General features: G+C 40.3%; 1 protein-coding gene across 3 annotated transcripts in view; it reads right to left on the bottom strand.

The window, feature by feature from the left end:
* sestd1 (SEC14 and spectrin domains 1) overlaps positions 1-13795 on the bottom strand; it is a 146320-nt gene that overhangs the window by 69606 nt on the left and 62919 nt on the right. For all 3 annotated transcript variants that reach the window (XM_063052066.1, XM_063052064.1, XM_063052065.1), the window contains exon 7: positions 3132-3245. In XM_063052066.1, coding sequence (XP_062908136.1) covers positions 3132-3245 — 114 coding nt within the window. The remainder of the gene's footprint in view (positions 1-3131; positions 3246-13795) is intronic.

The raw sequence follows: 13795 nt of genomic DNA, 5'->3' as shown, positions 1-13795 counted from the left end.
GAAGATATAAGGCTGCTTTCGCAAGTAAAGTGAAAATAAATCCAAAGGGTTTCTACAGTTATATAAATAGCAAAAGGATAGTGAGGGATAAAATTGGTCCCTTAGAGAATCAGAGTGGACGGCTATGTGCGGAGCCAAAAGAGATGGGGGAGATTTTGAACAATTTCTTTTCTTCGGTATTCACTAAGGAGAAGGATATTGAATTGTGAAAGGTAAAGGAAACAAGAAGAGTAGTTATGGAAAGTATGATGATTAAAGAAGAGGAAGTACTGGCACTTTTAAGGAATATAAAAGTGGATAAGTCTCCGGGTCCGGACAAGACATTCTCTAGGACCTTGAGGGAAGTTAGTGTGGAAATAGCAGGGGCTCTGACAGAAATATTTCAAATGTCATTAGAAACAGGGATGGTGCTGGAGGATTGGCGTATTGCTCATGTTGTTCCATTGTTTAAAAAAGGTTCTAAGAGTAAACCTAGCAATTATTGGCCTGTGAGTTTGACGTCAGTGGTGGGTAAATTGATGGAAAGTATTCTCAGAGATGGTTTATATAATTATCTGGATAGACAGGGTCTGATTAGGAACAGTCAACGTGGATTTGTGCGTGGAAGGTCATGTTTGACAAATCTTATTGAATTTTCTGAAGAGGTTACCAGGAAAGTTGACGAGGATGTTGTCTATATGGACTTCAGTAAGGCCTTTGACAAGGTTCCACACGGAAGGTTAGTTAGGAAGGTTCAATCGTTAGGCATTAATATCGAAGTAGTAAAATGGATTCAGCAGTGGCTGGATGGGAGATGCCAGAGAGTAGTGGTGGATAACTGTGTGTCAGATTGGAGGACGGTGTCTAGTGGTGTGCCTCAGGGATCTGTACTGGGTCCAATGTGGTTTGTCATATACATTAATGATCTGGATGATGGGGTGGTAAATTGGATTAGTAAGTATGCAGATGATACTAAGATAGGTGGAGTTGTGGATAATGAAGTAGGTTTTCAAAGCTTGCAGAGAGATTTAGACCACTTAGAAGAGTGGGCTGAAAGATGGCAGATGAAGTTTAATGCTGATAAATGTGAGGTGCTACATTTTGGTAGGACTAATCAAAATAGGACATACATGGTAAATGGTAGGGCATTGAAGAATGCAGGAGAACAGAGGGATCTAGGAAAAATGGAGCATAGTTCCCTGAAGGTGGAATCTCATGTGGATAGGGTGGTGAAGAAAGCTTTTGGTATGCTGGCCTTTATAAATCAGAGCATTGATTATAGGAGTTGGGATGTAATGTTGAAATTGTATAAGGCTTTGGTAAGGTCAAATTTGGAGTATTGTGTACAGTTCTAGTCACCAAATTATAGGAAAGATGTCAATAAAATTGAGAGAGTACAGAGGAGATTTACTAAAATGCTGCCTGTGTTTCATCTCCTAAGTTACAGAGAAAGGTTGAACAAGTTAGGTCTTTATTCTTTGGAGCGTAGAAGGTTGAGGGGGGACTTAATAGAGGTATTTAAAATTATGAGGGGGATAGATAGAGTTGACATGGATAGGCTTTTTCCATTGAGAGTGGGGGAGAATCAAACAAGAGGACATGAGTTGAGAGTTAAAGGGCAAAAGTTTAGGGGTAACATGAGGGGGAACTTCTTTACTCAGAGAGTGGTAGCTGTGTGGAACGAGCTTCCAGCGGAAGTGGTTCAGACAGGTTCATTTAAAGTTAAATTGGATAGATATATGGACAGGAAAGGAACGGAGGGTTATGGGCTGAGTGCAGGTTGGTGGGACTAGGTGAGAGTAAGAGTTCAGTACAGACTAGAAGGGCCGAGATGGCCTGTTTCCAGGGTGTAATTGTTATATGGTTATGTGGTTATATAATATGCAGGTTTAACAAACGAGAGTTGGCAGATGTTATTTACTTGAACTTTCAGAAGGTCTTTGACAAAGTGACGCACATAAGACTGCCAGCCAAGAGCCCATGGTAATCAAGACAAGGTACAAGCATAGATAGAAAATTGGCTGACTGGCAGAAGTCAAAGGGTGGGCCTTTTCGGATGGTTGCAGGGAACTAATGGAGTCTCGCAGTGTTGGGATAACTTTTCACTTTGTATATTAATAATCTGTAAGGAACTGATGGAATTGTAGCCGAGGTTGTAGACAATACACAGATAGGTGGAGGAACAGGTGCTGTTGTGGAGGCAGGAAGTCTGCAGGACTCCAAGAGGTTGGGAGAGTGGGCAAAGAAATGGCAGGTGGAATACAGTGAAGGGAGGAGTATGGTTGTGCTCTTTGGTAGAAGGAAAAAAGACGTAATCTGGTCTCTATTTATGCATTTTGATAGGAAGAATAAAGATTCTTCTTTGAAATGGAAAGAGGATTCAGAAATCTGAGGTCTAAAGGGACTTGGGAGTTTTAGTTCAGAATTCCCCTACGGTTAAATTACAAGCCAAATCAGTAGAAAAGAATGCAAACGCAAGCTGGCATTGGTCAGACCAGATTTGGAATACTGTGCTGGCCCTACAGGAGGTTCACAAGAGTAATACCAGGAATGAAAGGTTTTACATATGTTGAGGGCTTGATGTCCCAGAGCCTGTACGCAATGGGAGTTCAGAAGTTTGAGGAGGGGGTTTCATTGAAGTCTACCAGATACCGAAAGGCCTAGATAAAGTGAACGTAGAGAGCACCTTTCCATTAGAAGGAGAGTCTAAACATAGCCTCTGAATAAGAGATGCCCCATTAAAACTGAGATGAAGAGGTATTTCTTCAGTTAGAGAGCTGTAGAAGCCAAGTCACTGGGTATATTTTGTGCTGAGAATGGTGGGTTCCTATTGGTAAAGGGGGTTAAGGGTTACAAGGAAAAGCTGGGGTAATGGGGTTGAAAAACAGCTATGATTGAAAAAACAGAACAGACTCCATGGCTGAATGGACTAATTTTGCTCCCACTGTGACAAATTTAAATTCCCTATTTAGTTCACTACTGCCTTAGATATTATCTGACATACATCAGCTCCTACTATGCACTATTCAGTAAAGTCCAGTCAAGACATGATTTAAAATAATCAGGAAAGCTACTATTAGCTGATCACTCCTATATAATAAATTAACATTATGTATGCTGATTTTACAACACTTAAACGTCACAATACTAACCAATCTTTTGTTCAGCCAGTCTATGTGGTCGTACAGAAGTGAACCTCCAAATTCTTCTGTCAATTGACATGGTTCTATGTAGCGTGTAAGCTTGTTGGCAGATACCAAAATTACCTGTTGAAAATAAAGTGAGTAAGCAAGACACTTAATAACACTCCATAATAAAAAATACTCAGCAGAGTTCTAATTTCAAAACTCGTACACATCTTTTCATTGAATTCTAAGTGCACTACTGTGGAGTCCCACAACAATTCTCTTCACAATACTGAAACTGAATTACAAAGATACAAAAATTCTAAGTGAATTTGTGTTTCCATCATCTGAATGAAACAGACTTACTCAAATTAAACTATAAATTCTAGAATAGCAATCTCCATCATTGGTAACAGTGTTCAACTTTGATTCACATAAGGTACAAAAATCTGTAATTTTATTTCCTCCAGGAATGAGTTTTAACTTCAAATATACAAAAAAAAACATGCAACCTGAAGTATTCTACAAACATATACAGTATATCAAACAAATAATATTGTTTAGTGTCAATTAAGAAATGCTAGGTCCCATGGTATTCACCCACTAATCAATAAATAAATGTTCAGCCTGATCACTGCCACCTATCATGGTGGCTGACAATGTTACTGAAGTACAGAAATCTGGCTGCAAAGCGACTAAGGCTGACCATTATATATTTCAGGTTACTTAGCTTTTAGACAAATATGGCAATATGGAAAAGGAGTTGAAGTATGCTTAATTTAAAAAAAATGGGATAATAGCATTAGAGAGAAAGATTCTTACATCCAAAGATCATATACAAACAGCAATAGGCAGAAAAGTTGGTATGAGTTGTAAATATAAAGGCAATGTCAAAAACCGAGGGAGGGATGCAATAAGAGTATAAGATAATCATGGGGCATTATATCTATGTATAAAGCAGATATACTAAATTAGCAGTAAATCATAGAGGATGAATCATTTTAGTGCATTTCCTATGTGGTTAGAGTCTGCAAGGTGTTGGTGCACAAAGGGACTTGGGTGTCCTTGTGCACAAATCACTAAAAATAAATATACAGGTTCAGCAAGCCATTAGAAAGTTAAATAGTACATTAGCTTTTGCCGCAAAAGAACCTGAGCACAATGGCAACCCACTGTCAATGCAACCACTCGCAGAACTATGTAGAACAAAAGATGCTGCAAATTTGGAAGCAAACAAACCAGCTTGAAAAAAGACTGGGAAAAAAATCAAATCTAGAAAATTGTAATGTTATTGCCCTCGAAGTTAAGACCTGTAATGGCTGTAAAGGGGCTGGATTTCTTTTCCTCCTTCAGAATTGTCTGATGATGATGATGATGATGTTGAAATTGCTTGAAAAAGATAACACCAAAAATCAAGCAAAGATCAAACTTAATGAAGGATACTCAACAGTTGTGGCAGGGCTTGAATACTATCACCTCTGTTACATACCTCATGGACGTCTCGTGACTGTCTTATGACCATGATGTAATTGTGTATCTTATGACCATGATGTAATTAGATAGATAGATAGCTATACTTTATTAATCCTGAAGGAAATTTGGTTTCGTTACAGCCGCACCAACCAAGAATAGAGCGTAAATATAGCAATACAAAAAACCCCAACAATCAAACACCAGAATGCAAACTATGCCAGATGGAAAATAAGTCCAGGACCAGTCTATTGGCTCAGGGTGTCTGACCCTCCACGGGAGGAGCTGCACGTTCGATGGCCACAGGCAGGAACAATCTCCCGTGCCGCCAAGTGTTGTATCACGGTGGAATGTGGCCGAAGTCCAACAGTAAGAAGTTCAATATCCAGTCTGCAAACACATTCCTCGATCGTAATAAACCCCGGATTGCACCATCCGTTGTTAGCCAGAACAGTAAGCACCCAACTCTTACGCTTACCGCTATCAGTGCACTTCCAGTCAGCTGGAACTGAGTATCTTATGAGCATGATGTAATGGTCTTGCGGAGGTCACGATATAATTTTCCCGCCAGTGAGGTCACATGATGACCTGTTCTCAACAGGTATATAAAGGAGACCTCTGGTTTGACGCAGTTAGTTTTCAGTTTAGTTTTGTGTTAGTTACTCTGTATAGCAGCATATTCGTCTTATGACGCAGTTTCGTTTTAAAGTGGAGTTCTACTTTCTATTTTAAGTAGTATTGGAGAGTGAAGACCTTACCAAAGTACAGGAATTCACTGAGTCGAGTAAAATTGATATCGTTTGGCGCTTTTGGAGAGGATCGACCTTTATTAAATCTTCGTTCAAGAAACAGTGACCTGCATGAGGTAACCTCTGCTAAAGTAGGAAAGGTTGTGCAGTGTCTATTCCCCAGAGGAAAAGGTCAGTTCCTTTAAACCATTTTATTTCCATCGCTGTGAATCCTGCGGACAAGGCAGGCTCCGGCTGGGATCAGCAGTAATATCACATCTTCGAGGAATTCTTTACTTCAGGAAAGTCTCTCCTAATTGACTGTATAAATCTCTTGGACTTTCGAATTTACCATTCTAAGAACTGTGTTCGAATTTACCACTTTAAGAACTGTTTTTGCATTTACCCTTTTAAGAACTGCTCCAGAGTTGCCGTATAGCAGTTAACTTCCGGTTAAGTTAGTCGTTTAGATACATTTCGCTATTTTTGAGCAGAGTTTAATAAATGTTTGTTAGTTTTTATAAAACCTGACTCAATTCTATATTCATTGTTGCCGGTCACGTGACACCTCTTATAAAGCTAAATCAGCAACATAGGTGACACCAGCTGCTTTGCTTCCAGATTAGCTCAATGCTCGCTTTGACAGTCAAAACATGGAGGAACCATCACAAACTTCCACAGCTCCCAGTGATCTTGTGAATTCAGTCTTGGTATGCAAGGACCCTTCAGGAGGGTGAACCCATGAAAATCAACTGGCCCAAACAGGGTACCTGGCAAAGTACTAAAGACCCATGCTGATCAACTGGGTGCAGTGTTCACTGAGATCTTTAACCCCTCACTTCAGCAGTCTGTGGTACCAATCTGTTTCAAGCAGGCTTCAATTATACCAGTGTCCAAGATGAATGTGGTGTCCTGCCTCAACGACCATCATTGAGTAGCACTTAGGTTGGCGATGAATCATATCACCTGCCTGAGAAGTGACTAAGATTCACTCCAGTTTGCCTACCAGAGCAACAGGTCCACAGTAGCTGCCATCTCATTGGCTCTTCAATCAACCCTGGAACATCTGGACAGCAAAGATACATACATCAAGATGCCCTTTATCAGCTACAGCACAACATTCAATACCATCATCCCCTCAAAACTAATCAATAAGCTCCTAGATCTTGGCCTTGAGTGCTACTGGTACCATGTAACCCAGTACTACCTGTTGCATGGTCGGGTGATCGGCGACTAAACCAGTTCCCCCATCAGGCTTGCCTGGTGAGCAGGGTGGCTAGACACCCTGCAGGACGAAAAACAAGACCTGTGAAAGGGCGGATGAACCCTCTCATAGGGTCAACGGCCATCTAGCAAACACGTGCTGTGAAGTGCGGAGAGGGCATCCCTTGCATCGAAGCTCGGTCTGGCCATTCATTGCAACAGAACTTCCCCCCGCTGTCTTGGACCCTACCGTGCCGCTGGATCCGGGAGGGCTTGTCAAGAGGGTGGGTCTGGACCTGTGCAACCCCCTACTCACCTAAAATGCATTCACGCACACGCTGTTCCTTACAATTTTAAGGAACCATCGTCATCCTATGGGATGGATAGCCAGAGAGAGAGAGAGACAGAGACCGAGACAGATACAGATACAGATATATATCTTGGCCTGAATACCTCCTCGTATAACTGCATACTCGCTTTTCACTTATGACTGCGTGGCTAAGCACAGCTCCAATGCCATATTCAAGTTTGTTTATGACACCACCGCAGTAGGCAGAATCAAAGATGGTTATGAATCAGTGTATAGGAGGGAGATTGAAAATCTGGCTAAGTGGTGCCATAACAACAAGCTTTTACTCAATCAGCAAGACTGAGGAGTCAAATCATTGACTTTGGAAGAAGGAAACCAGATATATATGAGCCAATCCTCAGAGGATCAGATTCTGTCATGGTTATTATTCAATAGATTTATTGAGTATGCCCTCAAGAAATGAATCTCAGGATAGTATATGGTGAATCATGTACTTTGCTAATAAAATTATTCTGAACATCATGTTACTGACCTCTATACCTCCTTGCTGTTCAACACTTCTTCATTATTTGAGATACATCCCACTATGGTGGTATCATCTGCAAACTTGCAGATGGAGTTGGAGCAGAATCTGGCTACGCAGAGTGTATAGCATCACAGCTTGGTAAGGAAACACCAATGCCCTTCAACGGAAAATCCTACAAAATGTAGTGCATACGGTCCAGTCCATCATGGGTCAAGCCCTCCCCACTACTGAGCACATCAACATGAAACGCTGTCACAGGAAAGCAGCATCCATCATCGGGGATCCCCACCACCTCGGACATGCTTTCTTGTCGCTGCTGTCATCAGCTGATAGGTGCTCAACTATCAGACTCTTGAACCAAAGGAGAAAACTTGACTCAACTTCACTTGCCCCAACATTGAAACATTCCCACAACCAGAATTCTCACTTTCAAGAACTCTTCCTCACATGTTCTTGATAATTATTGCTTATTTATTTATTATTTCTTTATTTTTGTACATGCAGTTTGTCATATTTTGCACACAGATTGAACGCCCAAGTTGGTGTAGTCTTTCCTTGATTAGGGAGCTTAAGGTAAAAGAACCCTTAGGGGAAGTGATCATAATATGATCAAATTCACCTTGAAATTTGAGAAGGAGAAGCTAAAGTCAGATGTACCAGTATCACAGTGGAGTAAAGGGAATTACAGAGGCACGAGAGAAGAGTTGGCCAAAATTGACTGGAAAAAGAACACTGGCAGGGATGATGACAGAGCAGCAATGGCTGGAATTTCTGGAAGCAATTCAGAAAGCACAGGATATATACATCCCAAAGAGGAAGAAATATTCTTTTTTTTTAATTTTATTTTTATTTGGATAAGGAATTCACAAATATCATGTACTTTTTTCACACATATAACCTTTTCCATTTTTTATATGTATAAAACTATAATTATTTATACATTCTTAAGTACACATTGAGATGATATAAAAGGAAATTAGACACTTAAATAGATAATTATGTACAGTGGTAATTCTAATCTATTAGGCTAAGTAATGGTATTAGTTGTTAGGAAAAATGGTAATAATAGTTTCCACGTAACTCTTCTGGACCATTTCCACTGGTCCAAAATGTTGTATATAAGCCTATGTAACAACCATTGTAGGTGTTTATATCCTAATTTGCTCATGCTTGCTCCTGCCCGCAGACATAATTATCCAATCCCTATGTACTTATTTACTTAATTTTTCCATTTTTTATCCCTTTCCCTTTACTTGTGTTAATTCTCTATTTTCCAAAAGAAAACAAAAAAAAAAGACATTTAGACTAGGGGTGCTTACGTTAGCAATATTACTGTGTTGATGAGAAGAGCAGTATAATTAATTAGGAGAGTCATCTAAAGTCTGCTCCCATTGGGGTTATATATTCAATCCATTTATTCCAGATTTGATAAAATTTTTCGTTTTGAATTCTCAGGGAGTAAGTCAACTTTTCCATTTTAAATATTTCCAAGATAATTTCGTGCCAATCTTCTAATGTAGGTGGTATTGGATTTAGCCACTTTCTAGTGATTGATTTCTTACTTGCCGCTAAGAGGGCCTGCAGCAACTTTATATCTTCCTTCTGTTCAAGAAACAATACATGCCCCAAATAGAGCGTCTCAAAGTTCAGAGGTATCTGGGACCTAAGTACCTTAACTAATGTTCTATGAATACCTTCCCAATATAGACTTAATTTAGGGCAATCCCAGAAAATATGAAAATGATTTGCCTCCTTGGAGCCGCACCTTCTCCAACACGTCACGTTTGTATCTTTATATTTTTCCTGATGTGGGGTCTTGAAATATCTTATAATGTTTTTCCAACAATGTTCTCTCCAAGTCAAAGAATTAGTCGAGGACCATTGAAAGCTGCAGATTTTCCCCCAAGCCTCCTCTGAAAGTACCAACCCCGCTTCTTTCTCCCACTTCTCTTTAATATACAGTGTATTTACATTTTTAGCATGGGAGAGTGCATTATATAATCGAGAAACTGATTTACTAGGTATTGAACTGCAAGCCGAATTCAGAATCTTGAAAAATTCTAATTCTACTGTTGATAGGTCTGTATATCTACAACTCTGGTTAACATAGTTTCGTACTTGAAGGTACCTAAAAAAGTCATTATGTTCTAGACCATGTTTGTCCTGCAGGATTTGGAAACTTTGTAATACTCTTTTATCTATAAATGAGAGGTAGGTTGTAAGACCTTTCTTTATCCATAGCTCAAATCTTTTATCTCCTCTGTTGGGAAGGAATTCGGTATCATATGCACACCATCTAAAGAGTTTTAACATGTTATTAATTCCACACGAATTAACCACCTTCTGCCATACTTTTAATGTAAGATTTATCCAACCGTTTTTAAATTTTTCCAACTGGGATATCAATCCTTTGTCAGCTATTGAGGCCTGTAGAGGAAAACTGTCAACTAATCCAAATTCTATTTCCTTCCATCTAGCCTTATATTCCCTATTACACCAATATAACAGAGGGGTTATCTGTGAGGCATAAAAATAATTTCTCAGGCAAGGAAGAACCATACCTCCTCCTTCCTTCCCTAACTGTAAGGTGTTATATCGAATTCTAGGTTTCTTTCCTTGCCAAATGAAGCGGGAAATCCATTTGTCCCATTCCCTGAATTGATTATCATCCACCTCCACCGGTAAAGTACGGAAAAGATACAATAACCGAGGAAGAATATTCACTTTTATAGTATTTATCCTTGAATTTAAACTTAAAAAGGGGATAAGATTCCATTTATGCATATCTGCTTTTACCTCTGAGATTAATGGCCCATAATTTGAGGAAGAAATATTCTAAGGCAAGCGGACACAACCGTGGCTACAAGGGAAGTCAAAGCCAACAATAAAGCCAAAGAGAGGACATATAATAGAGCAAAAATTAGTGGGAAGTTAGGGAATTGAAAAACATTTAAATACCAATGGAAGGCAAATAAAAAAGTCATTAAGGTAAAGATGAAATATGAAAGTAATGTAGCCAATAATATTGAAGAGGATACCAAATGTTTCTTCAGATACATGAAGTGTAAAAGAGAGGCAAGAGTGGATATCAGACCACTGGAAAATGATGCTGGAGAGGTAGTAATGAGGGACAAGGAAATGAGGAGGAACTGAATAAGTATTTTGCAAACACGAGGAAATCTGCAGATGCTGGAAATTCAAGCAACACACACAAAAAGTGCTGGTGAATGCAGCAGGCTAGGCAGCATCCACAGGTAGAGGTGCAGTCGACGGTACCTCTTCCTATGGATGCTGCCTGGCCTGCTGCGTTCACCAGCATTTTTTATGTACGTTGCAAGTATTTTGCATCAGTCTTCACTGAGGAAGACACGTGCAGTATAGTGGAAGTTCCAGGTGTCGGGAGCATGAAGTGTGTGAAGTTACCATAACCAGGGAGAAGGGAGAGAAGGTAGATAAGTCACCTTGACCAAATGGTGTACACCTCAGGGTTCTGAAAGAGGCGGCTGAGGAGATTGTGGAGGCATTAGCAATGATCTTTCAAGAGTCACTAGATTCTGGAATGGTTCCTGAGGACTGGAAAATTGCAAATGTCATTCCATTCTTCAAGGAAGGAGAGAGGCAGAAGAAAGAAAACTATAGGTCTGTTAGTCTGACTTCAGTGGTTGGGAAGATGTTGGAGTGAATTGTTAAGGATGTGGTTTTTTCAGGTACTTGGAGGCACATGATAAAATAGGCCATAGTCAGCATGCTTTCCTTAAGGAAAAATCTTGCCTGACAACTCTGTTGGAATTCTTTGAAAAACTAACAAGCAGGATAAGCAAAGGAGAATTAGTTGATGTTGTGTACTTGGATTTCCTGAGACCTTTGACAAGGTGCGACATGAAGATGCTCAACAAGCTACAAACTCATGGTATTATAGGAAAGAAACCAGCATAGATAAAGCAGTGGCTGATTGGCAGGAGGCAAAGAGTGGGAATAAAGGGAGCCTTTTCCGGTTGGCTGCCGGTGAACAGTGGTGTTCAACAGGGTCTGTGTTGGGACCGATTCTTCTTACATTATATGTCAATGATTTGGATGATGGAGTTGCTGGCTTTATTGAATTGAATTGACTTATTTCTTGCATCCTTAGTATATAAGGAGTAAAAATCTTTACGTTATGTCTCCAACTGTGAAAAGTGTAATTTATAATAAATAGTATATACAACAGGACAGTCACTATAACACAGAAATACAATTGTACCAGCATGAATTAATCAGCCTGATGGCCTGGTGGAAGAAGCAGTCCCAGAGCCTGTTGGTCTTGGTTTTTATGCTGCAGTACCGTTTCCCAGATGGTAGTAGCTGGAACAGTTTGTGGTTGGGGTGACTTGGGATCCCCATGATCCTTCAGGCCCTTTTCACACACCTGTCTTTGTAAATGTCCTGAATAGTGGGAAGTTCACATCTACAGATGCATTGGGCTGTCTGCACTACTCTCTGCAGAGTCCTGAGATTGAGGGAAGTACGGTTCCCATACTAGGCAGTGACACAGCCAGTCAAGATGCTCTCAATTGTGCCCCTGTAGACAATTAGGATTTGGGGCCCATACCAAACTTCTTCAACCATCTGAGGTGAAAGAGGTGCTGTTGTGTCTTTTTCACCACACAGCTGGTATGTACAGACCATATGAGATCCTTGGTGATGTGTATGCCGAGGAACTTAAAGCTGTTTACCCTCTCAACCCCAGATCCACTGATGCCAATAGGGGTTAGCCCATCTCCATTCCTCCTGTAGCCCACAGCCAGCTCCTTTGTTTCTGTGACACTGAGGGAGAGGTTGTTCTCTTGACACCACTGTGTCAGGGTGATGACTTCTCTGTAGGTTGCCTCATTATTATTTGAGATTCGGCCAATCAGTGTAGCATCGTCAGCAAATTTAATTAGTAGATTGGAGCTGCAGGTGGCGACACAGTCATGGGTATACACAGAGTAAAGGAAGGGGCTTAGGACACAGCCCTGAGGGGCACCTGTGTTGAGGGTCAGAGGGGCAGAGGTGAGGGAGCCCACTTTTACTACCTGCCAGTGATCTGACAGGAAGTCCAGGATCCAGCTACACAAAGCAGGGTGAAGGCCTCTTGATGAGCCTGGAGGAAATTATGGTGTTCAATACTGAACTATAGTCCAACAATAGCATTCTCACACAAGCATGTAACAAAGTTTGGAGATGATACGAAGATAGGTGGAGGGGCAGTTAGTTTTGAGGAAACAGAGAGGCTATAGAAGGACTTGGATAGATTAGGAGAATGGGCAAAGAGGTGGCAGATGTAATACCGTGTCAGGAAGTGTATGGACATGTATTTTGGTACAAGAAACGAAAAGGTTCACTATTTTCAAAATAGAGAGAAAATACAAAAATCTGAGGTGCAAAGGAATTCTTGTGCAGAATCTCCTAAAGGTTAATTTGCAGGTTGAGTCTGTGGTGAAGAAGGCAAATGCAGTGTTAGCTTTCATTTCAAGAGGACTAGAATATAAAAGCAAGGATGTAATGTTGAGATTTTATAAAGCACTGGTGAGGCCTTCAATGGAGTATGATGAGCAGGTTTGGGCCCATTATCTTAGAAAGGATGTGCTGAAACTGGAGAGGGTTCAAAGGAGGTTCACAAAAAATGATTCTAGGATTAAATTGCTTATCATACGAAGAACGTTTGATGGCTCTGGGCCTGTATTCACTGGAATTCAGAATAATAAGGGATGACCTAATTTAAACCTATCGAATGGTTAAAAGGCCTTGATTGATTGGATGTGGAAAGGATGTTTCCTATGGCGGGTTTGTCTAAGACCAGAGAACACAGCTTCAAAATAGAAGGGCATCCTTTTAGAACTGAGATAAGGAGGAATTTCTTTAGCCAGAAAGTGGTGTATCTGTGGTATTCATTGCCATATGTAGCTGTGGAGGCCAAGTCTTTCGTATATTTAGGTAGGGGTTGATAAGATTCCTGGTTGGTCAGGGCATGAAGGGATACAGGGACAAGGCAGGAGATGGGGGCTGTGAGGAAAAATAGATCAGCCATGAAATGGTGATACAGACTCAATGGACCAAATGACCTAATTTTGGTCCTACATCTTATACTCTTCTTGAAGTTAACCCTTTTAAAGAAATATTCATAAATAAACAGTTGAAGATGAATTGTTTCAACTCCAAGGTACATGATGAGATGAATGAGGAACCCTTACCCAAAAAAGGATGTTCTTGCCTTTGAAAGAGGGCAGCGAAGATTCATTGAAATGATCCCATGAATGTCAAGTTTTCAAGACAGTATTCTTGAAATTTTAGAGAATGATGAGAAAGTACATCAAAACATCACAAGCTTTTATAGGCTAACACACACAAAATGTACAGTCGGCAGGACAGTTCTGGCCCAAAATGTCGACTACTTTTTTTCTATAGATGTAGCTTGGCCTGCTGAGTTCTTCCA

This window comes from Mobula hypostoma, chromosome 6 (genome assembly GCF_963921235.1).
Source record: "Mobula hypostoma chromosome 6, sMobHyp1.1, whole genome shotgun sequence".
Taxonomy (NCBI): domain Eukaryota; kingdom Metazoa; phylum Chordata; class Chondrichthyes; order Myliobatiformes; family Myliobatidae; genus Mobula; species Mobula hypostoma.
This window is presented reverse-complemented; position numbering and strand designations above follow the sequence as displayed.